Source organism: Bactrocera dorsalis, chromosome 1 (genome assembly GCF_023373825.1).
Source record: "Bactrocera dorsalis isolate Fly_Bdor chromosome 1, ASM2337382v1, whole genome shotgun sequence".
Classification (NCBI taxonomy): Eukaryota; Metazoa; Arthropoda; class Insecta; order Diptera; family Tephritidae; genus Bactrocera; species Bactrocera dorsalis.
The window spans coordinates 86,644,867-86,668,864 of record NC_064303.1 but is presented as its reverse complement, the minus strand read 5'-3'; the positions used below and the strand labels follow the sequence as shown (position 1 = coordinate 86,668,864).

Below are 23,998 nucleotides of genomic sequence, written 5' to 3'. Positions count from 1 at the left end.
CTGAAAGCATTCAGGTGGGTAAACTAAACGATCAAAATCTACTTCTTGTGAAAACTGTTTTATTTTACAAGATACATATGTATTTTCCGAAATTTGGCACAGATTATTATTTTATGTATTATATAAACTCCGAACAAACACTGTAACGTATAGCTGCCATACAGACTAATCGATAAAACCAAGTTCTGGTATGGAGTATTTTGTATTGTGGCTTCAGTGCAACCGAAGTAAACTTTTTGCTGGTTTTTAGAAATAAACACAATATAGTGGTGGTGGTGAATTTATTGATTCTTATTACTGTACAATAAATACTTAGAAAATTCTATTTTACATACAAGTAGGTGGAGGAGGATTAAGAAATAATAAAACTACACTAATTAATTAATAATAATTATGTATATACTTTTCTAAACGAAAATCTAAAACACAATTTGCTATTGTACGTTTGGGCAAGCGTTTGGAGTTGCAATAAATATGGCATTAAACGCAAATTTTATTAAAACCGCTGTTTAATTTGTCCGCTTATAGCTCGTCAAGGAAATGATTTATATTCTCTAAATGATCGCCATAATCCGTAGCTTCACTGCCAACGAATGTGTCGTAATTGTTTAGTATTTCCAAATAGCTTAAGCGATCATCATGATCTTCATCTGTCGATACAAATAAATGATCGACCTCATCCGTAGCTATAGCCTCGCTATTTGGCACCACCCAGTTGAGTACTTCATTACCGGTTAGTAGACCATCCTCATTCTCATCCAAATGATCGAAACGATCTTTTTCTTCCACTAACCATTCGCGGCTACGATCTTGACCTGCACTGCCAATAAATTCCGCATAATCTATTTCACCATTATGGTTGGTATCTTTCTCACGTAGCGTGTGTTCCAATACGATAGGTAACATTTCTGGATGTTCTTCTGGTGAATAAAAAAGCACATATTCTTTTGAATCCAATGCGCCATCTTTATTCAAATCTGCTGCATTAAATAGCTCCTTATCTGATTTAATCATTTCTTTTTCTTCATCGTAGCTATCAAAATCAATTAATTCCTTTTTCTCGTCTTCATTTTCCATTTCGAAAGTATCTTTAAGATATTCCTTCCATGTGACCTTTCCATCACCATCCACATCGATTTCCTCCAAACGATCTGCTGCTTCCTCTTCACCAAGTTTTCTGTTTTTGAAATTGAAATTATTAGATAACATATTTAAGTTATTAAATTTATTTAAGATATATTAATAGGTTTTGTTATTTTGTAAATACTTTGTTATTAAAGCAATTGGGTGCCTTAAGCTTATATAAGGGGTTAGGGATAGTCCGAATTTTCCAACAAATTTAAGATATTACATACATACGTAAATACATATATTTTCTGAATTTTAAGTAAATCCGACGAATGCTTTTTGAGTTATTCGATAATTAGCAATGGGTTCTCAGGCGTTATGGAACGTTCGTGTAAAACTCCATATGTGTTTTTTTAATGGTAACCACTGAAGCTCAAAAATCGCTAGGCAATTTCAAAAAAATTATTATAACTTTTTGATAACTACTGCCTGGTCGAAAGATAAAAATTGACTGTTGGTTTTTCCCCGAATATCTGGAATACATTTTCACGAGGACGCCATTTTGTTAACATAAAAAAAGCTTCGAAAATTATTATTTTTTTTTTAATTTTGTCGTCAAGTCGAAGCTTTATATAATGATGGGTTGTACCTTTATAAAATAAATTATTTACTGGGGAAAAAATTAAAATTCTCTGACTACACCTAACCCCAAAGATAATGAATAAATAAATAACTACAAAGGCAATGAATAAAGAAATATTGCCGAAAGCAGCTTAGAAAGCTTTTAACAAAAAATTTTTACACACGTTAATAGTACTAAGCTCGCTGATCTATATGTGTAACTATGTACATGTATAATCATTTGTAATACTGGATAATATAATATATGTGTATCTGTTTGTACCACTATTATAAAAAGAATAGACCAACGGCATTGCAGTGAGGTTAATAAACCTTTATACTATGCAAATTATGTAAGTTAATTTGAATTTTTACCGGCAAGCAGAGGCACGTGATAGTCGTGATGTTTTAAAATTTAAAGTAATATTTAGTGCTTTTTTAGAATGAAGATAATGAAAGCATTAATCAACAACATAAAACTCACTTAAAAGACCTTAAAATCCAAGCTTTTAGCTCATGACGCTCAACAAAGCCATCCTTATTTAAATCCATTAATTTTATAAGTACAAGCAATCGCTTTTTGGACTCCTCAGGTGTAAGTTTGTCGAATTCCTTTGCTTCTTTGAGGCTGCCTGAAAGAGGAAAGGAGAAAAACCGGTATACATAATTTTTAGTAAAATTACAATTTCTAAAGAATGTTTATGCGGAAGTTTTTTTTCCTCCATTTTTTCTCTTTAATAACTTATACAACATGTGTATGCATAAATAGGTTCGAAATAATAGAAACACACGTGTATAAACAATTGACACGTCCCCTCAAAACATTGGTAATGCCAACAACAACAACAAAATCGTTGTGAGATATAGGAAGTTAATAAATTCTTAAAGAATCTGCTCATAAAGCCAGCAAGGTATTTTTTGTCACATTTGCAGTTTTTGCGCTTGTATATTTTATATTTCGTAACTTTATATCTAAAAATTTGTTTTATTAAGGGAATTCAAAAAATTTTTGTAGCGCAACTTTTATGCTTTTATGTCTGTTTTACTGGCGGAAGGTTTAATGAATGCTAATACTTTTTCTAAGTTAAATAATAAATTGATTTAGTACCTAATATTAAGTTTTTAAGAAAATTTTAGCAAATATATGGAAAAATAATCTTTTTCAATTTGATAATTTTAAAAATTTGAACTACCTATGTATAAAAATACAATTTTCACTCACCTATTATTGCTTCATGATCAAATTCCACGTTATGGTCACCGTCTTCATGATGATGTGCATCACGTCCAGCATATATTCCATCCTTAAGCCGTTCTTTACTATTATGTTTTTCGTGTTTATGAGCGTGTGCGACCCCTGCATACGCTGGTATAGAGTTAACAACAAGCACAAAAGCTAGCAACAAAAAGAAAATTCCTAGGTGCGACATATTTTGATATGAATTTCACTTTAATCTTTCTTGTAGACCAAGGCCTTTGCCACTTGCGTGTGCGACTGTTTTTCTCTGTAGATTTATATACACTAAGCCTATTTGAGTAAAAGGAATTTGACTTCGTCACCACTTTAAAATTCAAATACTTGAAATATTTATATTGGCAATATGGTACTTTCAAGGTGCTGGTATTAAGAAATATTCTCTTTGGTTTATAGATTCACTTTGTAAACTTCATTAGCTATTATTTTCAATATTAATGCCACACGTTAATTTTGCAAACAAATGTAAAATGCTCTCAATTGTCCGCTACAGCTGCTGATCGCTCATCAACTGTCTCACAGCATATACATTGAAATTAGGGAGCGTGTATATGGAAATTTATGTAACTATAGGCAAGCTCTGGCTACCGGCGATAATGCTCCTCAGTGAAAAATTGTGTTGAGACTAAAATATTGTATATTTTCTTTTAGTGATGTATAGATATTTTTTATAGTTGCTCTTCGTACTACAGCATCCTGTAGGTATGTAATATAAATAATATGGGTATAATGGGTGTATGTATATATATAAAACTGCACTGCTAAGTTTCCGATGCCATTCGGTATTGTAATTTTATTATAACATTGTTTCAATATTAGATATTTTTACAAAACCTTCGCGTAAGCTTTTTAATGGTTCCTCCGTTACTTTCATGAACAGCCATTCAATTGATTAAAACCGCACTCATGTTATTAGAATATACACCAAATGCTTATTTTTAAAATTGTTTAGTTATTTTTGATCTATTTGACTCAGTTATCTGTTTGTTTATATATGAAAACATGAGCAAAAAGAAAGGAATGAACACATTAATCGGAAGGCTCTTCCGTCAACACCAGATATGTTAAATCTCTTAATTATTTATCGAAAAATTGTTATCAAGTAAACATAATTTTTCCATTACATTTATATAAATCTCTTTAATAATATATGCCAGAAATTTTAAGAAAACAAATATTTAATTATATATAAATAGAGCAATGGGGTGCGAATAAAAAAGCTTTATTATAAAGAAACTTTTTTTGCTAACATCTTTCAATTCTCAGTTAACTTTATAACTTGACGAGAATAAAACGTGAAGTTTACTAATTACAAAATAACATACAAGGTTAGGAGTCAGCTTTTCAATAATTAACTGTTCGGATTACAAATTAATTGCGTATGTCCAAATAATTAAAATTTTATCCATTTTATCGTGAACAAAACTCTTACCATTTATTATCGCTTTCGATTACATCTTCTATCTTGCAATAGCAACACTGAATACTGATTACGGGTAGCTCGACAGGCAATAGACAATGTCTAGAAATGTTGCAGGCAATTTTGCCAATAGAAATTCATATTGAGCAATGTCTAATCAATTTAAAGGTTTGACAGCTGCTGTCATTTCTACATGCCATACAGAATATTTAATGTTTGGTTGCGTAAATTGCAATTTAGCAACAGAACAGAAATTTTAAAAGTAGTATTTAAAATCTAAATACTATTTATATGTACATAGTAATTGTTAGTATACGCAAATGTCTGTGGATATATTACTTATTGAATTAGTAAATGGGTATTCCAAAAAATTATTTAAATATAGTATTAAATCATATAAAATATCAGATCTAATTTTTTAAATATATATATAAATTTATCGAAAAATAGATTTATTATATTTTCCATTCTTCTCAGTTTACTGCAGTTCGAACAGACATACATACGCGACGCCATTCCGAAAATGATCATTGCATGATAACAAATACCCACACAAAAATATTGCTAACTGTAATGATAATAGACCGGACAGATGGTTGGCAATATCTATTGGCAGTGGAGATGGGGCATTATTATTTATCCATTTTTGTTTTATTATTTCTGACGTTTATGTAGAAAAATTTGAGTGAGAATCAGTAATAAGCCATCTGAAAAATACAATTAAATTAATAGAAAATCTGGTGAATTCGGAGTTTTTCAACAAAAATTTTGCATTTTGGTATAACAAATATTTATCTTAACAAGAGCACAACTATAAATTAACAACCACGAATGCGGTGAAAAACTACAATAAATGTTAATAAAGTGAGTCAATCTAAGCAGCGTAATTTTATCTAAATTAATATATTATCTTGGCTACAGTGAATTAAAATTATTTGTGTTTATGAAATTGTGAAAGTTGCGACCAATGCTCTTGAAATTAAAAAATTGGACAATTGGTCGAAAGAGAACTGGTTATTTGGTTATTCATTTTGACTTTCAGACTTTTTGCAGCCAAATATACTCCAAGCTTTTACCATTTTTTATTTAAAGTGAAAATTATATATTGCTGTTTCCTGAATATTTTATAGGTTGTATACATATAGTGGGGCACTGAAATATTAATATAAAGTTTATTATCAGAAATTTTATATTATTCTTAAAAAATAGTTAATTATTATAATTATGTATTCATACATCCAAAATATGTACGTACATATGTGCATGATGTATCACTTTATTATGACCAATACGTAAAAAATGTTGGCATAGAATAAGAATTTGCTAAAATTGCGCCTAACCAAGGAAAGCGCTAGCAGTACACACAATTTAATATATATTTAATATTACGTACTTCGAAACATGCAATATAAATGTCATGCAATATTGTCCGCCTAAATAATTAAAGCGAACTACATACATAGATTATTCCCAAGTGAAGCATTTACTACTTGTATTTTTATACCTTGAACAGGGTACATAAAGTTTACCAAAAAGTTTGTAGCAATAAGAAGGAAACGTTGAACCCTTAACTAGGACCTTTTCTCCCCAAGAAGCTGTTAATTTTTTGGAATCGCATATATAGAACCACTACAGCATATAGCCAGTATACAAACTGAACAAAATTCAATCCTTTTAGAAAAACATCTTTATTTGACAAGAAATCTTCATGAATTTTGGAATGGATTATTGTTAAAAGCAATGATACAATGCCCGAAGAAATTGTTTAAATCGAACTGTTCTTGTAGAAAATTTTTATTTTTGTGAAGGGTATAATAGCTTTTGTGCAAAAAAGCCTGGTCTAAAAGCTTTAAGACAGCTTACATTTAGCATATCGTAACTACTGAACTAATAATTGAAAATCAGTTAGTTTGGGAGCTTTGTCGTGATTGTTTGAAGGTGGTCGTAGTTTTCGCACATGTTTGACAATGAGATTTAAAGTCGTCTTACCTTTATTTGCTAACTGAACAATTTATGTTAATTTACTGACTTACGTTACTCAATTCATTACATTACTCAATAAAGTGATTGATTGATTAATTGATACATAGGTTTCTTCGCCGTAGCTATTGTTAAAGTGTTCTCACAATTAGAGTATAGCTGACGCCATCGTTATTGGACAAATGCCTTACATTATTATACGCGGCAATTTAGCGTCATACAGCCATAAATATCCCTGGCGTGTCTTGGTTTCCGGCCTAAAAGGTAACAAATGAAAACCTATAAACGCATTAAATATTTGTGTTTTGCTCAAATATCCTGAGTTGTAACTCTTTTGTTGCTATATGATTTTTTTTCTACTTGAAACATGCTAATTATCTTAATCAAGCCGCTAAAAGTTTTGTTTGTATTTTTTTCAATTTTTTACACTAGCAACTTGTTGCTACAGAGTATTATTATTTTGTTCGCGTAATGATTGCTTGTAAAACCTAAACTGATTGTCATGTTTATGTTGAATTCCGGTTCTCTTTCCGTGCAAGCTGTAATTTGAGTAAAAATTGAGATATCTGGGTGAAACTTGGTATACGTGTTTCTTGGTACCATAAGAATACCATACTATGGCGGAAATGGACCTTCATGCCCAGAAACTACCCTAAATCGAAAACCAAATATACAGAATTGTAATTTGCTGCAGCGAGTCGGAAGGAGCATCTGCGATTTTAATTATTTTAAATGTACTAAAAGTTCGATAAGTCACTAAATAAAAACGTCAGAAGCCATAAACTTCACATCCTATATTTAGTAAGGTGTTATAGGAGTTCCATATCGATCAATTTTAAATTTCATTTTATAGAGATGCAACTTAACACAAATGTCCTTAATAATGCCATTTCACTTCTGAGAAATTTGTTTAATTGACATACGTATATTAAATATTTATTTATTGAATAATGAAAAAAGTGATAGATGATTGTAATCCATTAGGTAACTTCAAGTAATAACGTATTTTTTTTAAATTAGCCAATACCTAAAAAAATGCCTTTTCGAAATTGTGAGAGTATAAAATGTTCGGTTACAACCGAATTTAGCTCTTACTTGTTTTCATTGCTTTTACTTCACAGAAGCAATTAGTGTCTACCATTGGCTGTGATAAGGTGGTATATACAAATAATGAGTATATGTACATATACATACATACATATGTAGCCATGCACGGTCCAGTTTATCGCAGGTGTGTGACATTTTTATCCGGTGGCTACATAATGATTAAATAGTTCATGCATATTTATATGTACACGCTATAGGTATGCACAATATAACGACATAAGGAATAGCTAAATGCATAAAAATATTTATTTCAAATATAATGTTACATTCTTTTTAAAGGTGTCGACTATTGAAATACGCAAAACGCGAAAAAGGACTTTTTTGAAATTTCACGCTAGGTGTGTCCCATACAAATTCAATAAATAACCTTAATGCGGTTAAAATTACTATCCTATGTACATATGTATGTATGTATGTACACGCAGTACCTTTATGTTTTCTGCGCGTGTTTAGATACACGTACTTAATGTTAACCAACTGATATGTAAAAATGATATCTTTCGGCTTAGTACATATGCACAGTTGTGCACAAAATAATAGGAGTGCCAATTTTATAAATGTATTTAGCTACATAACTTTCCTTTGTCACATGCATTTGATGAGGTACAAAGCCGTACACATAACGGGGTATTAACATTAAAACACGAAACACATTTTCAAGATTGTTATTTTCGTTCAGCTTTTCTAGTTATCGGAGACCAATGTTATTGTTTTCTAATAAAAATAAAAAATAAACACTTAGTCTTTGTGACGATCTCGATATAGGGTCACAGAACAAAAAGGACACGAAAAGTACCGTTAGAGATAAAGAAACTCCAGGCAATTTGCAAAAAATTATAAGCTATTAAGTGAAATATTAATTATTTTATTATCTAAAGGTTTGAAACCATTTCACTTTAATTTTTTTTAGACTTTTCCATACTACATAGAATACTTCTAATTTTATGTGGAACCAGTTTTTCGGTTGATTTAAATAACATGATATTTACACTCAATTCAAATATATACAAACACATACATATTTGCTATGAAAATATTAATACATATCCAAAATATTTTAGACAAAAAGCATTTTTTTTATTTAAAACTGAAAGTTTCGTTTTATTCATGTGGTCATTCCTATATTTTTGTGGACAACTGTATGTACTAAAGTAAATTTATATATGTATACTCTTTACCCATGCAATATTTTGCAGTGAAATACACTGAATGACGCACCGCCGGCAAATGACATGAGCAAAGAACAGGAGAAAACAAGCAAAACAAATCAACATGAAACAAAATTAAAACAAAAATTAAATAACGCAGCCAAACAACAATTTAATAGCAGCGCTACTGCTTGCCAACTTTATCCGAATGGAGAGAGGAGCATTCACTTCAATTTTATTTAATGCCAATTCATTCCATTCACGGACGTCGTTTAGTGCTTTTGTGCCATATGCTGGCTAGTTCCCAGTAAAAGTAAAAGCAGCCGCAGCTACAAATCAATTTACCATATATGTAATATCAATGTACTTGTGGAAAAATCTAAAAAATATTAACGTTTCAATATTACATAGCTGTTTAGTTCCATTTGCAAATCTTCAAATGCTTCTATTCGTACGTCTCGCCGATTGACTTGTTCTAAGTTCATGCACTTTAGTATTGCAAAACAAGAAAAATGTTTAAATTAAAGTCGAAAGTGTATTTATGTTTCTGCGTATTAAGATTAACGCTGACTATACAAATTTTACATTTGCAATACCGTGCAAGTTGTGTGAAACAAAAAAAAACACCTTTAGAAAGAGTTCGTGACGATTCACTTGTTTTGTAAATTAAATACGTTCATAATACGAAGGCTAGTGCGTGTGAATGACTTAATTTTTCGTTTGCTTTTGTCAATTACTGCAGTTTTCCCCAGAACGGTCGTCATGAAGTTCATTTACATATGTATTTACATATAAATACTCATACACTGTGCTGCTAAATTTTGCTTTGACGCAAACGTCAATGAACTCCTTGATAAAATTCGATATATCTTTGAATATTTCGTATAATTTTGTGTTGTGTCCGCAAATATGTATGTGGACATTTTATTGATTCCTGCGATGAAGTAATCCTTCGCCCTGAATTCGATCGAGACCTATAGTTGTGGCCAAGCACCAACACCACAATGTTAATTACAATCGTCACTCATTGTGATGACATCACTTGTGATTTGCTTTGAATTTCTTTATTATATTGTTTAAGTCCGCTTTTGTTCGATATTCTGTATCTATCACTCGTGATACTTTATACTTGCTTGTATTATGCAAAGCTTTTTTTAGTTGTTTATTTGGGTCTTAATTTATCAATATCGCAAACGAGTTTCCAAACAAATTTGCTGGCATTTTTATTTTTATAATTTTACGAAAGCTTCAAAAATTATTGTTGTTTTTAATACAAATTGATTTGTTATTTCTACTTTTATTTCTTAAAAACGTTTTAATATTTTCCCATTACAATAAAATTAATGTTTTTATATCTTTTACAGCGGATGAAATTGAACAGTTGAATAAATTTTCATGTGGCGGTTACAGTGATGAGACAACAATAGTTTATCTGGTGCATCCATGTCGAATCTTATCAGCGCTTGAGGTACATAAGATTTATTTAATTTTGTACACAACGTAATGTAAATATTTGAAGAACTTTATCTTTTATCCGCAAATTTGTTCGGTAAATAGAAAATTGCAAAGTATGAAGAATTGAATTTTATAAGAAGCCTGTGGTTCGGCAGAAGTTGCGGAGGAAAGAAGAGTTTTGCTCTAATTATTATTTTGGATTTTCATATCTTATCGCACAAACTACAAAAGCTATTTCAACCAAACTTGCTAAATGAGTAAAACACTTATTAATCACTCCTATTCCCCATATAACGGTTATGATGAAAATTAGTAACAGAAAATAACTCCGTCGAAGGTATTTAGTTTTACACCCGCGCTGATACGAAAGCGTTTCATAAGAATCGGTATCAAAATTGGACAATGTGTGGCACCGCCCACCTTTGGGCTAAGTATTTTATGTAAGGAACCTAATTCACTAATTTCAACCATATTTGATGCGTGACAAGAACCATGGCTACTTTCTACATAGGTCAATTTTAAATTCCATATGATTCTTTCACTTTCACTTCCGAGGCTGTTGTTTTGTTTTCATTGGGGGCGTTTTTTAAGTGGTGGGTCCCAAACCCAGCGCTGAACCCTGGGAAGGGATGAATGGCAAACAGAGAACTTTCCTCACTTGCGTAAACTTCTACATATGACTCCATCCTCCTGAATCTTTCACTTTACAGAATAAAAATCAATCGGCAATAAAGTGAATTATAATCGTTAGTAAATAGTTAATGCAATCATCCTAGTCTTTTTTCTGTCCTAAATATACTCTATACAGTGATTTCTGACTTTTCATCTGATTTTAAGCCGTTCATTCCTAATAAATATTAATTCCGATACTCTGGTTGACGTTTTCCACATCAGTCCTTGTATTAAAACTTCACCTTCGATTGAATTTATGTCAGATATATCTCATTTGAGTATCATTTTCATATAATTTTCGCTGACACGAAGTAAATAGTATTAAAACTAAGTAACATGACCTTCAATAAATTAGTAAGATACCGAATTTGATTGATATCCTTTCACGATTTCGTCGAATAATGGATTTCGAATTCTTTCACTATATTTGTGAATATGAAATTTTGCCGACACCTCAATGTATTTTTCACGGCTGTGTTCCTTGCAAATTGCAAGAGTATGAAATGTTCGATTACACCCAAACTTAGGCTTCCTTACCTGTTAATATTTTCCTTTTATTGCAATCGGGTGTGTCATGTTATTCTTAATGAGTCCAGTCTACTCAAACCGCTGTCATTAACACGACTATTAGTTTTTTACGCAAATGTAAATGTATTTGTTGCTGACAACTGTCATTTGTGGCAACCCAGTTATACATTTTGGTTGGTCAGAATTAAGCCTTTTTCTATGTAAATTTTATAGCATCCTTTATTTGTATTATTCCACGTTGACCTATATATTTGCATTTTTACGATATTAGTGGAATAAAATGCGGTTATTTTAATTTTTTGCTGTAACAAAATTGTAAATACAAAAAAGTTAGTAAAAGAGTCGCAAATGTCCTTCTATGAAAAAGAGTGATTAAACATAGTAGAAACAATTTAAAATAATAAATATAGTAATAAGAAATTGATTAAAAAAATTGTATTAAGGCACACTTATGTACATACATATATATAAGTATATATATCCAATATAATTGAGCTGACAATATGTTTTCCTGACTTCATCTTTCAATATATTTCAACTAATTTTTGATTGTTTTTAGATTTTAGGTTTTCGTGTGGTCGCTTCCTCCTCAACATCCGTTAAGCAGGACTACAACGAGTATATGTGGACTATGCGCAAAGAGTTCCACGAACCAGAGCCGCTAGAAACAGAATCCGTTGTGCGTGAGAATCTTTCGAATATAGGACGCGAAGCAGCTGGTTTGGGCAGCTATCACAAAGTTGACTCGCCTGAATAAGAAATTAAATAAAGTAAACATAAAATATACATACATATGTATCTCTATATGTGATTTCTAACGAAAGCTCGTGACTAGCCTCTGATCTCCCCGCCACGAGAAAAACATATGCAAAAAGTCAAAAGGAGGTGGATTAAAGAGATTGCACAACAACAAAAAATAACGTTGCACTACGAAAAAGTGCGCGCGCAAAGTTAGAACAAATCAGTTTCAACAAACGAGTGCAAACGAAACAATTTTAGTAATTACATAGTACAACAATATCAAAAAGCTATCGCTGTGCTAAACGCGCATAGTAGTGAAAGAAAGCAAAATACTTTAGAAGTAATTTTGTTGAAATCATAAAAAAAGACTTTAGAAGAAATTAAGTTTTATACTTTTAAATTCTTCGTTTTTTGTTTTATTATTAAATTGCATTTAAACTAAATTTTCCACCAACCAAAGCATAGTGACAAGTTGAACAAAAACTAAAGAAACAAGTGTTGCAAAAAATGGACGCCCAAATACCAACACAAGCGCCCGCACAGGCTGTGCCCGCAGAGGCGCAACCCGCCCCCAGCAACCCGAACACCAACATCGGTGCTGCAGCAGCAGCCGTTAATTACGTCACCACCACAGCTACATCATCGGTGGCTGCCCAGACGGCGACCTCAACAAACTCCGTGCCGAATTCGGTGGCGAATGTTGTTACCATACCCGTACCCATTGTACAAAACGAAGAGAACTACACTTATGTGACGGTGAAGGGCTCGCTGCACGATCGCTCATGCGCCGTGTTCGGTCTTAACGATACGGAAATCCAAGCGTTGTCCAAACGTTTCGGTAACGGTTTAAAGGGTGCCGTGAATGGTGTAATGGTAACGATACCACCGATGGATATGGTAAACACATTGGCGCAATTGAGCTATAAAGTGATTTGTAGTTGTGGTGAGGCGGAGATCAGTTGGACTATGCAACGTGAAATTTAAATCACCTTTCTTCGTAGCATGACAGCCGAACAACTAAAGTTTAATATTACTTATTGAAATTTGCAAATTTAACTGTTAACAAAAAGACAAAACCGACAGATTTACATAAATGCTATGCTATACAAAAAGAATAATGAAAATATCTAGTGTATTCAACAAATATTTAATACTAAAAACATACGTATAAAACTAAAAGTTTAAGAAAATTGTAAACATATTATTTTTCTTTGTTAGGAGTTAAAAAAAAAACAACTTTTTTCCAAAACCCCCAAAATAAGTGTTGAATTTCTCATTTAGCTAAAAGCGAAATTAAAAACGCAAATTGGTTCAACTCATAAACATTGAAAAGCACACATTAGAAATATACATACACAAATCGAACAAAATTCAAAAGAACTTAAAAAGTAAAATTATAAACATTTAGTAAAAATGGATCAACATGACGCAGATCACTGCAAGTGTCACAAGCAGGCGGCGCCAGCGCAGCAAACGCTAACTGATATGGAATTCGATCGCGGAATCTGGAATGCAGGTGCGATTGAACGAAATTCAAACTAAAACTTTAAAAACTATTTTTCTATAATATCAACTAAAGTATTCCTGAAGAAAAAAACGTCACTTCGGTTGCACCGAAGCTAGTATACCCTACACAGGTGCATTTCTTATAGCGTAAAAGGGTATAAAAAGATCTATATCTCGATTTTGAGCGATCAGTTTGTATGACAGTTATATGTTATGGTCCGATCTGAACAATTTCTTCGGAAATTATTCTGTTGCCTTGGAGAATTATACTTGCCAAATTTCGTGAGAATGTCTTGTCAAATGCAAAAACTTTCCATATAAATGCTGAATTTTTATCGACTTTGTTGTTATTGTTGTTGTTATAGCGGCAGAAAACATTCTTGAAGTAATTTCGAGGTGCCGAGTTGACAGTCCTTGGTCGGATAAAAATCCGGGTCCGTTCCGATTACTTAGACCCGACTGTTTGTAGTTGTTGATCTCGACAGAAAACATTCCTGGAGTAAATTCGAGGTGCCGAGTTGACAGTCCTTGGCCGCATAAAAATCCGGATCCGTTCTGGTTACTCAGATCCGACTGTCGCGGGAACGGTTTTTATGATTCCGATTAATGAGCAGCTTCTTGGAGAGAAAAATATTTGTGTTAAATTTCAGATCGATATCTCAAAAACTGAGCGATTAACACACGTGTACACAGACAGTCGGGCATGTCTAAATCGACTCAGTTTATCATTAAAATTTTTTCCAGTCTCCAATATTTCTTCGCTCACTTGTGAATTAGCAGGTTGATCTCGCTTAAAATCTTCTTTTATCGGTTTACTTTTCTTTTCCTTCAGCCATCTACAATGAGCCGGAGCGCGTGCGCAATTTCATTGGGCGCGGAAAATCCATGGACCGCGATGATTTCGACTACACTGCGCTCCATTATGCAGCGCGCAATGGCAACGTGGAAATTTGCAAAATGCTAATCGAAGATGGCAAAGCCGATGTGGATGCCATTACCAAGGCGGGCGCCACAGCCTTGCATCGCGCTGCCATGATGGGTAATTATATTTATTGCACGCCATTAATTAATATTCCAATTAATGAAATTTTGTGTTGCTGTTTCAGGTCATCTAAATGTTGTGAAATTACTGGTTGCTGCGAAAGCTAATCTCCAGCTGCAGGATGAATATGGGCAGACTGCGCTGCATCGTGCTGCTATCCGTGGACACTTGGATGTTTGTAAATTTTTGTTGGAACAGGATCCGAAATTGAAGGAAATCAAGGATAAGAAAGAGAAAATCCCCTACGAATATATAATGGAGAATGCCAACGACGATTTCAAAATATTACTTAAGCCTTAGAGTCAAAGTGAAGGAGCATACAAAGTAACTAAAGCAAACAGAAATTGCGACCGAAGCATAATTAGTTGAAAAAAAGTATCAAGCAAAGACGCAAAAGCGAAATCTTAGCTGCATTTTTACACAGAGGCATACATTGATTTCGATGTGGCGCACTTTGGTTAACATATATACATACATATATGTATACTAATCCGTTTTGTAGTATTTTATTAGTTTAAAATATAAGAAAACTGCATTTTATTTAGGAAACCAAGTACAGTTGTTTCGAAAACATTGTTGGAATAAAAGTTTGGCATTTTAGATATTTGGATGTATTGCAATGTTTTATTGACTCGATTGCTTAATTGGAACTTTGGCCTTACAAATGTAGCACACGCTCACCTGTTGACGTTTATTTTTTGTTTATTAATTAAACTACAACTTTATATTACTCGTATGTATATGCTATAATATATTTTTAACTACACGCTACGAGATCTTATTAATGTGATGAGGTTGGAATTATGTGTTTGTTGCACCTATTGAGCTTTTATCATGTATGTAACCATTTATATGCGTATTATATTACATACATACAAACTACATATGTACATATGTATGCATGTATGTTGAGTTGTATTCAAAATGTTGTATTTTATATTTACTTTTCTTAAAACACTGTATAAATGATGTGAGAAAGTTTAAAAATCATTTTTAAAATACATAATTGCATTTCAAAAACGAATAAAATTTGATATCTATATATATAAAATTTTCAAAATGATAAATATGCATGTTTGTTATTCTTCTGCTGTATTCTACAATGCATTTCTACTATGCGACTACGGTAGAACAACAACGTCATAGTAAGTAAGTATGCTTATTTTTTTGTTAACATTTAGTTTCAAATGCAATCTTTAATTGGGGTACCTCTATGTCGATAAAAGGGTTTACCTAAGGAACACTTGAAATGTGCCGAACCTATTACTATAATGTATTTATGCTTTTGTTTAAAACTATGTACATATACGTAAATATGTAAGTATGTATGTTTCGTTTCTTTAAACCTTAAGGGCATAGGAGCCATTTCCCGGTCTTCAATTGCAAGACATATAAATGTACGCTAATCTCTGCTCATCAGCTCATAAAAGGGGTTAGGGTATGTCAAAATTTTCAAAACAATTAGCATTTTAAGGGGTAATATACAGTTAGAATTTTCAAATATTTTTTTTTTATTTTCTTAATATAAATATATTTAAGAACACACACTGAAAATTTCATATCGTTCCAATGAATATTTTCAAAGTTACACGCAAATTTGAAAAGGACCAAACTTTATACGCGTTTTTTTCAAAATGGTGTTTTCAATATCGGTGACCAACATTACTCGAAAACAGCTGAACTAAACCGATTTGTCTCAAATTTTAACACAAGCTTCTTAAATATATTTTTTAGTATTTAAACGAAAGATTTTTTCTCATCGATTAATATTTTTTTATAAAAAATTTAAGTCCGAAATTTTAGTCAAAAATCGATTTTTTTTTTCAGGAACCGTCATTTTGTCAATTAATTTTTCTTATTCCTTCAATTTGCTTTACTAGATTTGACATTGCTTTAACGAAATCTGTTTGGTTTTTTAATTTCAGAGGATCCAACTCAGAGGTATAGTGGCCATCGCAAACCGTGTTTTTTTTGAGAGGAGCTGCCGGAAATCAGCTGTAGTTTCTTTCCAAGTAAATATTTTTACTAATACTAAGTCTTCAAATACAGTTAAAAGATACCGTAATATGTGTACAAATTTTTGGAACAATAAATTTAAAAATAGTCTCAGAAAAAATTCTGGAAAATTTACTTTTTTTCGACCTTTATACATCCGACAATACTTTTCGAGTTATTCGATAATCAGCAAAGGGTTATTGGGTGCTCTGGAATGTTCGTGTAAAACTTCAAATGCGTTTTTTTCAAAACCATGGTTTTTGAATTTTAGACTATTGTAGCTTGAAAACCGCTCGGTAGATTTCAATGAATTTTAAACAGATTTTTGAAAACATGAAAAACAATTGCAAAAAAGCTTCGATCAGGCACTAGATTACCCATCACTAAAACTTATTTTTTGTGCGTTTGATTTTGATGAATTATCAAGAATTAGCAATGGAAACCTCAATAAGCTTCGGTTGGAACTGTATGCATACAAACAGCCATTACTTCTAAAATTATTAATTTTTTGTCAAATTTCTGGAAAGTCAAGTCAAACCCATACATAAAGATGCAATGTTTTTACACTTAAAAATAAAATAATTTACGGGCAATAAAATTATTTGGAATTGGTAATTTTTTGTGCCACTGACTATAACCTAAACCCCAGCCTAATTGACGAGCTGTTCAAACCGCCATACTTTAATAATGCCTAGTCTATGGTGATCGAAAAATACCAACTGATGACTGGAAGTAAGTTTTGAAACTTACAATATCAATATATGAATACACTAATATTTCGTGATCAGCTTTGAAAAGCGATCTTCTAACTCCCAAATTGTTTTTAGGTTAAGTGTACCTTTAATCCAACCCTTTTACGCGTAATTAATGGCTCTCAGTAATATTTAAGATGGGTACTACACATACGCTGAGCAAAATAGTTTACTCGTTCATCAACCCAATATTATTGTGTGAAATCCTATCTTAATCCTAAATAAACTTTATGAACTATCCACTTATACATATATAACAGCCTTACTTTTCATGCTAACCACCGCCATCCACATTACAGGTATTTTTCATCACAGACGCGCAGTCATCGAACTCGTATAAATACTTTTGAAGTATCTTTGGTACACCCAAAAGGCTTATCATACGACACAAACTCGATTCACGCTTCGTTGTTGAGTATCGTTGTCTTATCGCGGCCGAACCGCTGAGCAGGCCTAAAAGTTGATTCCTTATCACAATTCGACATAGCGATTGCAGTGACAATGGTGTGCTGCACAACCGAAACATTTCCACTTCGAAGTGACGTCGCTCGTCGGTCCATTTATTGGCTAACTCGGTACGCAGTATCGGGAATTTGTAGCCAGTGTGTACTATAAAGCATAGAAAATATAATAAAACTATTTCCTTTTTTATTTAAAGTGTGAAATTATTCGCTCACCCAGCAATTTGGCGAACTCCAAAGCACCGGACGCATTTGTAGCCCGCAAATGATTGATGCCATGATCGCCACATACCTGTGTTATGTCTACGCCCTCTTTGACCAAAAACTCGGCGATATCGAATTTGTTGAGCATAACAGCGCGCGCCAGTGGCGTCTGGCAATAGGGAATGTAACACGACCACGACATCGAAGTAAACGAAGCACACATCCAACGCCCCTCACTATGTGCGAACAATATGCGCGCAATGGGTATGAAGTCCTGTACGGTATCTATATATTGCACGGCGATGAGCAACTCGTTTTCGACCGTGTCAACTATCGTGTTGCCTTGTGATTGTTGCGCCGTGGCCACGCGCAGCAAGAACTCCAGCATATCGATCTTTTGGCTGAGTATTGCGATCAGAATGGGTGTGAGGCCATCCTTGTTGCGCACATTCAAGCTATCGCCGTGGCTGATTAGGGTCTCAGCCATCTCGCGCATGCTGTAGCGTACGCAATGGTGCAGCAGGTAATGGGAAGTGATGCGCCGGGCGCCACGTTTCAACAAACACACTGTGAGCGGCACATTATTCTGCACGACCGCGTAGTAGAGCGCGTTGTGTCCCTCCTTGTCCTGCAGGTTGATGCGTGCGCTGCGTTCGATCAGTGTCGTCGCAAGACCGTCCAAGTTAGCCACTATGGCGCACATCAGCGGCGTCTGATCGATGTCATCCGTTTCGTTGATATTCATATTTGTTTGCAAAATAACATTGGCCTGAAATGAACGGATTTTTTATTAGCAAAAATTATGCGTACGTAGCAATGAACTTACCACTGCCACGGAATGATTCCTTATAGCCAAATGCAGCGCTGTTTCACCGGTGTTTAGCGTCTTTAAATTCGGATTGGCGCCGTGTTTCAGCAGCATGTGAGCCACTTCCGCATAGGCCACGCCCACATGTAATGGTGTGTAACCGTCACTATTAACGGCATCCACTGCGGCGCCATGTGAGAGTAATACTCGCACACACTCCACGTGTCCACAAGCGGCGGCATAATGTAGCGGTGTCATCAGCAGCGCATCGGCGCGATGTACATCTTGCTGGTGTCCGCAGTTTGTGGCGACAGCATATGGCTCATCCATGCGCGTGATAATGGCACCGGTACGTTCGAACGTTTTGGCATAATAATAATAGAGAGAAGTGTCTTCAGCATCCTGTGCAACGTGCTCTCCACTACTTTGCTCACAATCGTTGCAGTTTTCGATAAATTCATCCTCCCACTCGAGGTTATCCATGCCGTCCGGGGTGCACTCTGTTTCCATTTCAAACGAGTTTGAGTGGTCTGTGTACCGAAAAAAGGAGTGATATATGTATTAGATTAAGAAATATAAAATGTTAAGTTATGGATCAGCTCATTTCTCCTAACCGAAATCCCAGTGCACATTCAATCGTCTCAATGGTATATTTATCACATCCAAAGCTTGGCGCTTCGAAACACCAACTGATATAAAGTCTCTTTACACCTCTTTACACCTGTGTCTCTTTGTAACATTCAGAAGGAAACGTTAGAGCCCTATAAAATATACAGGGTTTGCCCGGAAAGTAATAGGACTGATTTTCTTCCGCCGCGACTGTACTTCGGAGCGTGTGCGCACCGACTGGATTCGGTAGTGTGCGTTCCTAGCTAACGAACGAGCGGCTAGTCAGTTGTCGCCGAGCACCTAGAGAGTCAAGACAAACATTTTCGTGCGATATGTTACTGTGAGTGGCGCAAGCTAAAAATGCTGCGTTCGTTAGAGCAGAGGTACCTGATCAAATTCTGTGTGAAACTCGGTAAATCAATCAGGCTTACCCAAGAAGTGGTATGTTTCGGTGGCACCAGACCGTTTTGGAGGCCCGGGAAGAGGGGACCGTGCTGGAAGACCTACGACTTCGACAAACACCGACATTGTGACACGTGTGCGCAAAGTTTCGAATTCAGACCGTCGACTAAGTATTTGTTTAATTGCCCAGTTGATGAATTTATTAAAATCTGTTGTTCATGATATTGTGACGGAGCACTTGAACATGCGCAAGGTGTACGCGAAGATGGCCACAAAAGTACTCATTGACGAGCACATATTGCGGCGAGTTGAAGTGTGCCAAGAAAATTTGAACATGTGTGAAAGTGACCCTTATTTTTGAATAATGTAATCACAGGTGACGAGTCTTGGATCTTCGAGTATGGTCTCGAAACAAAGAAGCAATCTTCCGAGTTTTGAGACGACAGAGGAGATCCAAGCAGCATGCACCTCGGCTCTCAAGGCTATTCCGCAGAATGCCTTCCGTGACGCCTTCAATGCTTGGAAATCGCGCTGGAAGCGCTACATCGACGCAGAAGGAGCCTATTTTGAAAGTTTTTAAGGAATTGTAACGATTGGTGAAACAAAATAGTGTGGAAATGGATTAAATCGGATGACAACCTCGCACAGTTCCCATATAATGGTACTGTTAAAAACTACTAAAAGAGCGATAAATGAATAACTAAATGTGCCAGAGACATAACATCTTACACCTGAGAAGGTATGAGAGGGCTTCATGGAAGCCGGGGTAAATATAGGACGAAGGCCGTGGCCACGCTCACTTTTAGGTGAAATCACGTATCTAGGGAACAGACCGATCGATTTAAACCAACTTACGTGAAATCGGACTAAGTCCGGGTGACTTTAAATAGCTAATATCGGCGTATATGTGAGCTATTTTAATACAATTGAGAGAGCATGTTCTCCTAACGGTGCATTTTTGTGCTTATATTGAATAAAATGGGGTGAAATCTCGCCCTAGTCCCCACATAACCAACAAGCTTAATGTACCTGAAAGTATTACCCCGGCTTTAATCCTTGCAAGTTTCAAGAGTATGAAATGTTCAGTTATACCTGAGCTGAGCTCTTCCTTACTTGTTAAATTTGTGCTTTGAACGAGGTATAGGCACAGTTTTCGCAGTTAAGAAGATAGTTGTTTAATGAGTTAAAGTGCAGTTCCTTATCAGTCGGTTAATCTTGGGGGGAAATGGCGGTTGATAACGAGATAAGGATTTATATTTTCTCTTTGTTATATAGTACTCGTTTATTGCGAACTCGGGTACGACTTGTAGGTTTATTCGTTGGAGTTAGTCTTTTTCGGTAAAAATTATCTTAAGAGATATGAATTCAGTATGAATATATTAAAATAAACAGCTGAGTTCAAAAGCCCTATCCTTTCATCCTATGCACATATCGATTTTTTCTATTATTTATACATACACACTCATAAATACATATGTATGTATGTATCTGCTTGGTCACTCACTTCTGTTAAATATATCCAAATCAGGTTCTTCACAGGATTGTATCAGCAGCTCAAGGATTTCAGCATCACCCACCAGCGCCGCGGTGCCAACAGCTGTACGCCCACACGATGTGGAAACAATGGTTGCCCGGGCACCCTCCATCAGACAATCGAGCACGCCATGGAAGTTGCCCGTCTGTACTGCGGTCATCAGACGCTCATTCAACTCGAAAGCGTTTATCGGTGAATGCATTGCATATTTCCTTCGCCACGTTACTTAGTATATATTAGCTTTGTTGCTTTTGCGTTGTATAACTATTCTGCAATTTGTTTAAATTGCAATTAAAAAGCGAAAAATAAACTCTAGAATGAAATGCAATAAGCAAACTTAGAAGAAAAACTGAATGCCCACACTTCGGTTGTTAGACTGACGATTACTGCCTTCTTGATGCCGTTATACCGCACTTTGCCTTTGCCACATGTTGTTATGCTGAGTGTCAGCGCTCTTGACACTCGGACTTGCTGTTGCGCAGTGGAAGGCTGTCCTGTGGAGCAGTGTGGTTTGGCAACCCAACGAAAAAGGGGTGGAAAACAAGTGATAAGGGAGTTTTTCGGCTTTGTTGCACAGCGAATTTGTGGGGGTGGATATGAGGGTTGTGGAAAAATGAACTAGTGAATTTGATATTTGTTTACATTTGTGGCACGTAATATGAAACTCAAGTTTGAATGGCGGAAGCATTGTACATACACAGACATACTGATTGGTTTATACAATGGACTGAAGTCAGTTGAACAAAAAGTAAACAGAAGCGAAGCTAAAAGTGGGTGAGAATATGTGGAATTCGTTTGTTGCTGATAACGGTTTTCTATTAATACATATCCAATATACCAAGCGAAACAGTGCGTGCTGCTGTGGAACAATGACCGCATCGTTTGCGCGCTTTTCAGAAAGCAAGAAGTGGTCATTTCGAATAAGATTTTGTACATCGCCCATTTAATATATGCATATGAATACTACTATGGGCAAAAAATAGTAAGTCTTTGTTCATAACTTTAAAATTCTTAGTTTATTTTTTTTTACTCCTAAATGTCCTCTCAAAGTAATCCCACATGTCCCCAATACACTTGCGCTAACTTTTTTTTAATCCTCGAAATAGTAGTTAAATTCAATTTCCGGAATAATCTTCAATGCACCTAACGATTCACATTTAATATCTTCAATTAATTCAAAACGGCTTTCCCGCAGCGGTCGGGAATACGGAACTAAACAAGGCGAATACGGTGATTGCAGCCCATTATTGGTTGTAAATTTGGCGAAAAACTCAAGAAGAATAAATGCAGTATGCGACGGTGCATTATCGTGGTGCGAAAACCAAGAGTTATCGGTCTATAATTCCGCGAATAACCTCGCGAAAACGACGCATAACACTCAAAAAGTATTCCTTGTTGAGAGTTTGGCCGATCGAAAGGAATTCGTAGTGCACCACACCTCAATAACATTTGTACGCACATAATTTGTGACATGAAAATTCTAAAGTGTTTCTAATGCAGTTTGATACCCTGAAGTCAAATCTGAAAACATAATTTTTTTATCACCCACAGATATTCTGTAGCCTGCGGCTTTATATTGCATCATCTCATATTTTCATACGATTAGGGATTTACCCGGTTTAGACCGGTTCTGTCTGCTCGTTTGAAGAACAAAGCGTATTTTACGATCATTTCATTTTACAAAATTTATCAGTAGACTAACGGTTCGGTCCGAATCGTTTACGTGTTCTATGTTTGGATTGCAAAACGTTTTTGAGTTCAAATTCCTTTACGTTTTTGAAATTACCGTGTTTAAGATTTTTGGTACTATGCTTAGGTAGTGCGTGAATAGTGCCAACAGTTTTTGTTATGTGTGGGAGAACTAACATTTAAATCGCAAAAACGTAATTTTACTCCGCTTGTGCTAAAAGCTTATGAACTGTATTTTGGTGTTAAAGTTGGGGAACAAGACAAAGCATGGACCCCTCATATCTGTTGTAAAACTTGTGTAACATTGTTAACAACTTGGTTAAAAGGTTTTAATCCTAAAATGCCATTTGTGGTGCCAATGGTTTGGAGAGAACCTAAATACCATCTTAAATACTGCTATTTTTGCCTCATGAATATTAAAGGTATTGGACCGAAGTCTAAACATACGGTTAAGTATTGTAATTTACCATCAGCTTTAAGACCTGTCAAACACAGCGACCAACTTCCTATTCCAAAAGCACCAGAATCTTAGAGTCTCGATGAAGAACTAGAATCGACCAGCTCTTCAAGTGCTGCTGCTGAAACCCCAAAGGAAATGACAAGCGATCTTTTATTTGATTTATCAGGATGTTCAACAGTGCCGCATCTAATTTCGCAGGGTGAACTTAATTACTTAGTTCGAGATCTAAATCTAAGCAGTCTGAACTTTTAGCATCCAGACTAAAAGGTGGGAACCTTCTCCAAAGTGATGTAAATATTACTTTTGACAGAAAAAGGCAGAAAGACCTCACATTTTGCTTTCTTCAAGAAGGGGATCTAGTATAGTGTTCAGAAGTTAACCCTTTGTTTAACGCACTAGGACAGAAGCTATATGGCGCCATTGGATATTCCAAGCGAAGCCAGGTGCTTCTCCACTTGGTCCTTCCAACGGAGTGGAGGTCTTCCTCTTCCTCTGCAGCCCCCGGCGGGTACTGCGTCGAATACTTTCACAGCTGGAGTGT

The 23,998-nt window shown here is 34.8% G+C and overlaps 5 protein-coding genes across 15 annotated transcripts in view; 3 read left to right on the top strand and 2 right to left on the bottom strand.

Moving 5' to 3' along the window:
- Window positions 1-264: 264 nt before the first annotated feature.
- On the bottom strand, window positions 265-3,948 carry LOC105223905 (reticulocalbin-2). 3 transcript variants are annotated; one of them, XM_011201794.4, is made up of 4 exons: window positions 3,779-3,948; window positions 2,912-3,640; window positions 2,174-2,321; window positions 265-1,177 (listed from the first exon to the last, which is right to left on the bottom strand). In XM_011201794.4, exons 2-4 carry the CDS (start codon window positions 3,117-3,119, stop codon window positions 523-525), a joined length of 1,011 nt encoding a protein of 336 aa, XP_011200096.1. In that variant the 5' UTR covers window positions 3,120-3,640; window positions 3,779-3,948; the 3' UTR covers window positions 265-522. The 3 variants fall into 3 exon arrangements, with proteins under 3 accessions (XP_011200096.1, XP_011200098.1, XP_049302524.1); XM_011201796.4 differs by having other exon boundaries at window positions 2,912-3,217; XM_049446567.1 differs by having other exon boundaries at window positions 2,912-3,948.
- Window positions 3,949-5,060: 1,112 nt separating this feature from the next.
- On the top strand, window positions 5,061-12,025 carry LOC105223901 (uncharacterized). Of its 2 annotated transcripts, XM_011201786.4 has the most exons (4): window positions 5,061-5,228; window positions 6,455-6,608; window positions 9,964-10,067; window positions 11,814-12,025. In XM_011201786.4, the coding sequence occupies exons 2-4, from the start codon at window positions 6,527-6,529 to the stop codon at window positions 12,009-12,011; spliced, it is 384 nt and encodes a 127-aa protein (XP_011200088.1). In that variant the 5' UTR covers window positions 5,061-5,228; window positions 6,455-6,526; the 3' UTR covers window positions 12,012-12,025. The 2 variants fall into 2 exon arrangements, with proteins under 2 accessions (XP_011200088.1, XP_049302556.1); XM_049446599.1 differs by lacking the exon at window positions 5,061-5,228 and having other exon boundaries at window positions 6,265-6,608.
- Window positions 11,852-15,153, top strand: LOC105223904 (ankyrin repeat domain-containing protein 39). 2 transcript variants are annotated; one of them, XM_049446588.1, is made up of 4 exons: window positions 11,852-12,024; window positions 13,277-13,511; window positions 14,334-14,540; window positions 14,608-15,153. In XM_049446588.1, the coding sequence occupies exons 2-4, from the start codon at window positions 13,409-13,411 to the stop codon at window positions 14,841-14,843; spliced, it is 546 nt and encodes a 181-aa protein (XP_049302545.1). In that variant the 5' UTR covers window positions 11,852-12,024; window positions 13,277-13,408; the 3' UTR covers window positions 14,844-15,153. The 2 variants fall into 2 exon arrangements, with proteins under 2 accessions (XP_049302545.1, XP_011200094.1); XM_011201792.3 differs by lacking the exon at window positions 11,852-12,024 and having other exon boundaries at window positions 13,075-13,511.
- On the top strand, window positions 12,044-13,232 carry LOC105223903 (uncharacterized). Its single transcript, XM_049446591.1, has one exon. It carries the CDS (start codon window positions 12,503-12,505, stop codon window positions 12,977-12,979), a length of 477 nt encoding a protein of 158 aa, XP_049302548.1. The 5' UTR covers window positions 12,044-12,502; the 3' UTR covers window positions 12,980-13,232.
- A 1,537-nt stretch (window positions 15,154-16,690) lies between the features above and the next one.
- Window positions 16,691-23,998, bottom strand: part of LOC105223898 (ankyrin-3) — a 37,874-nt gene continuing 30,566 nt past the window's right edge. For 6 of the 7 annotated variants that reach the window (XM_049446544.1, XM_049446547.1, XM_049446548.1 and 3 more), the window contains 3 exons: window positions 18,782-19,293; window positions 17,968-18,724; window positions 16,691-17,899 (listed from right to left, as the gene is read on the bottom strand). In XM_049446544.1, the coding sequence (XP_049302501.1) occupies window positions 17,565-17,899; window positions 17,968-18,724; window positions 18,782-19,293 (1,604 nt within the window). In that variant the 3' untranslated portion in view covers window positions 16,691-17,564. Of the gene's footprint in view, window positions 17,900-17,967; window positions 18,725-18,781; window positions 19,294-21,278; window positions 22,424-23,998 lie in introns of those variants that run through there. The other variant, XM_011201782.4, reaches the window with a different exon arrangement.

Coding starts and splice junctions, on each gene's coding strand:
- LOC105223904 (XM_049446588.1), top strand. CDS start 13,409: ATGGATCAACATGACGCAGATCACTGCAAGTGTCACAAGCAGGCGGCG. Junction 13,512..14,333: donor TCGCGGAATCTGGAATGCAG/GTGCGATTGAAC, acceptor CTTTTCCTTCAG/CCATCTACAATGAGCCGGAG. Junction 14,541..14,607: donor GCATCGCGCTGCCATGATGG/GTAATTATATTT, acceptor TTGCTGTTTCAG/GTCATCTAAATGTTGTGAAA.
- LOC105223903 (XM_049446591.1), top strand. CDS start 12,503: ATGGACGCCCAAATACCAACACAAGCGCCCGCACAGGCTGTGCCCGCA.
- LOC105223901 (XM_011201786.4), top strand. CDS start 6,527: ATGCCTTACATTATTATACGCGGCAATTTAGCGTCATACAGCCATAAA. Junction 6,609..9,963: donor CTTGGTTTCCGGCCTAAAAG/GTAACAAATGAA, acceptor TATCTTTTACAG/CGGATGAAATTGAACAGTTG. Junction 10,068..11,813: donor GAATCTTATCAGCGCTTGAG/GTACATAAGATT, acceptor GATTGTTTTTAG/ATTTTAGGTTTTCGTGTGGT.
- LOC105223905 (XM_049446567.1), bottom strand. CDS start 3,119: ATGTCGCACCTAGGAATTTTCTTTTTGTTGCTAGCTTTTGTGCTTGTT. Junction 2,322..2,911: donor TGATCATGAAGCAATAATAG/GTGAGTGAAAAT, acceptor TTCCTCTTTCAG/GCAGCCTCAAAGAAGCAAAG. Junction 1,178..2,173: donor TGGATTTTAAGGTCTTTTAA/GTGAGTTTTATG, acceptor TTTCAAAAACAG/AAAACTTGGTGAAGAGGAAG.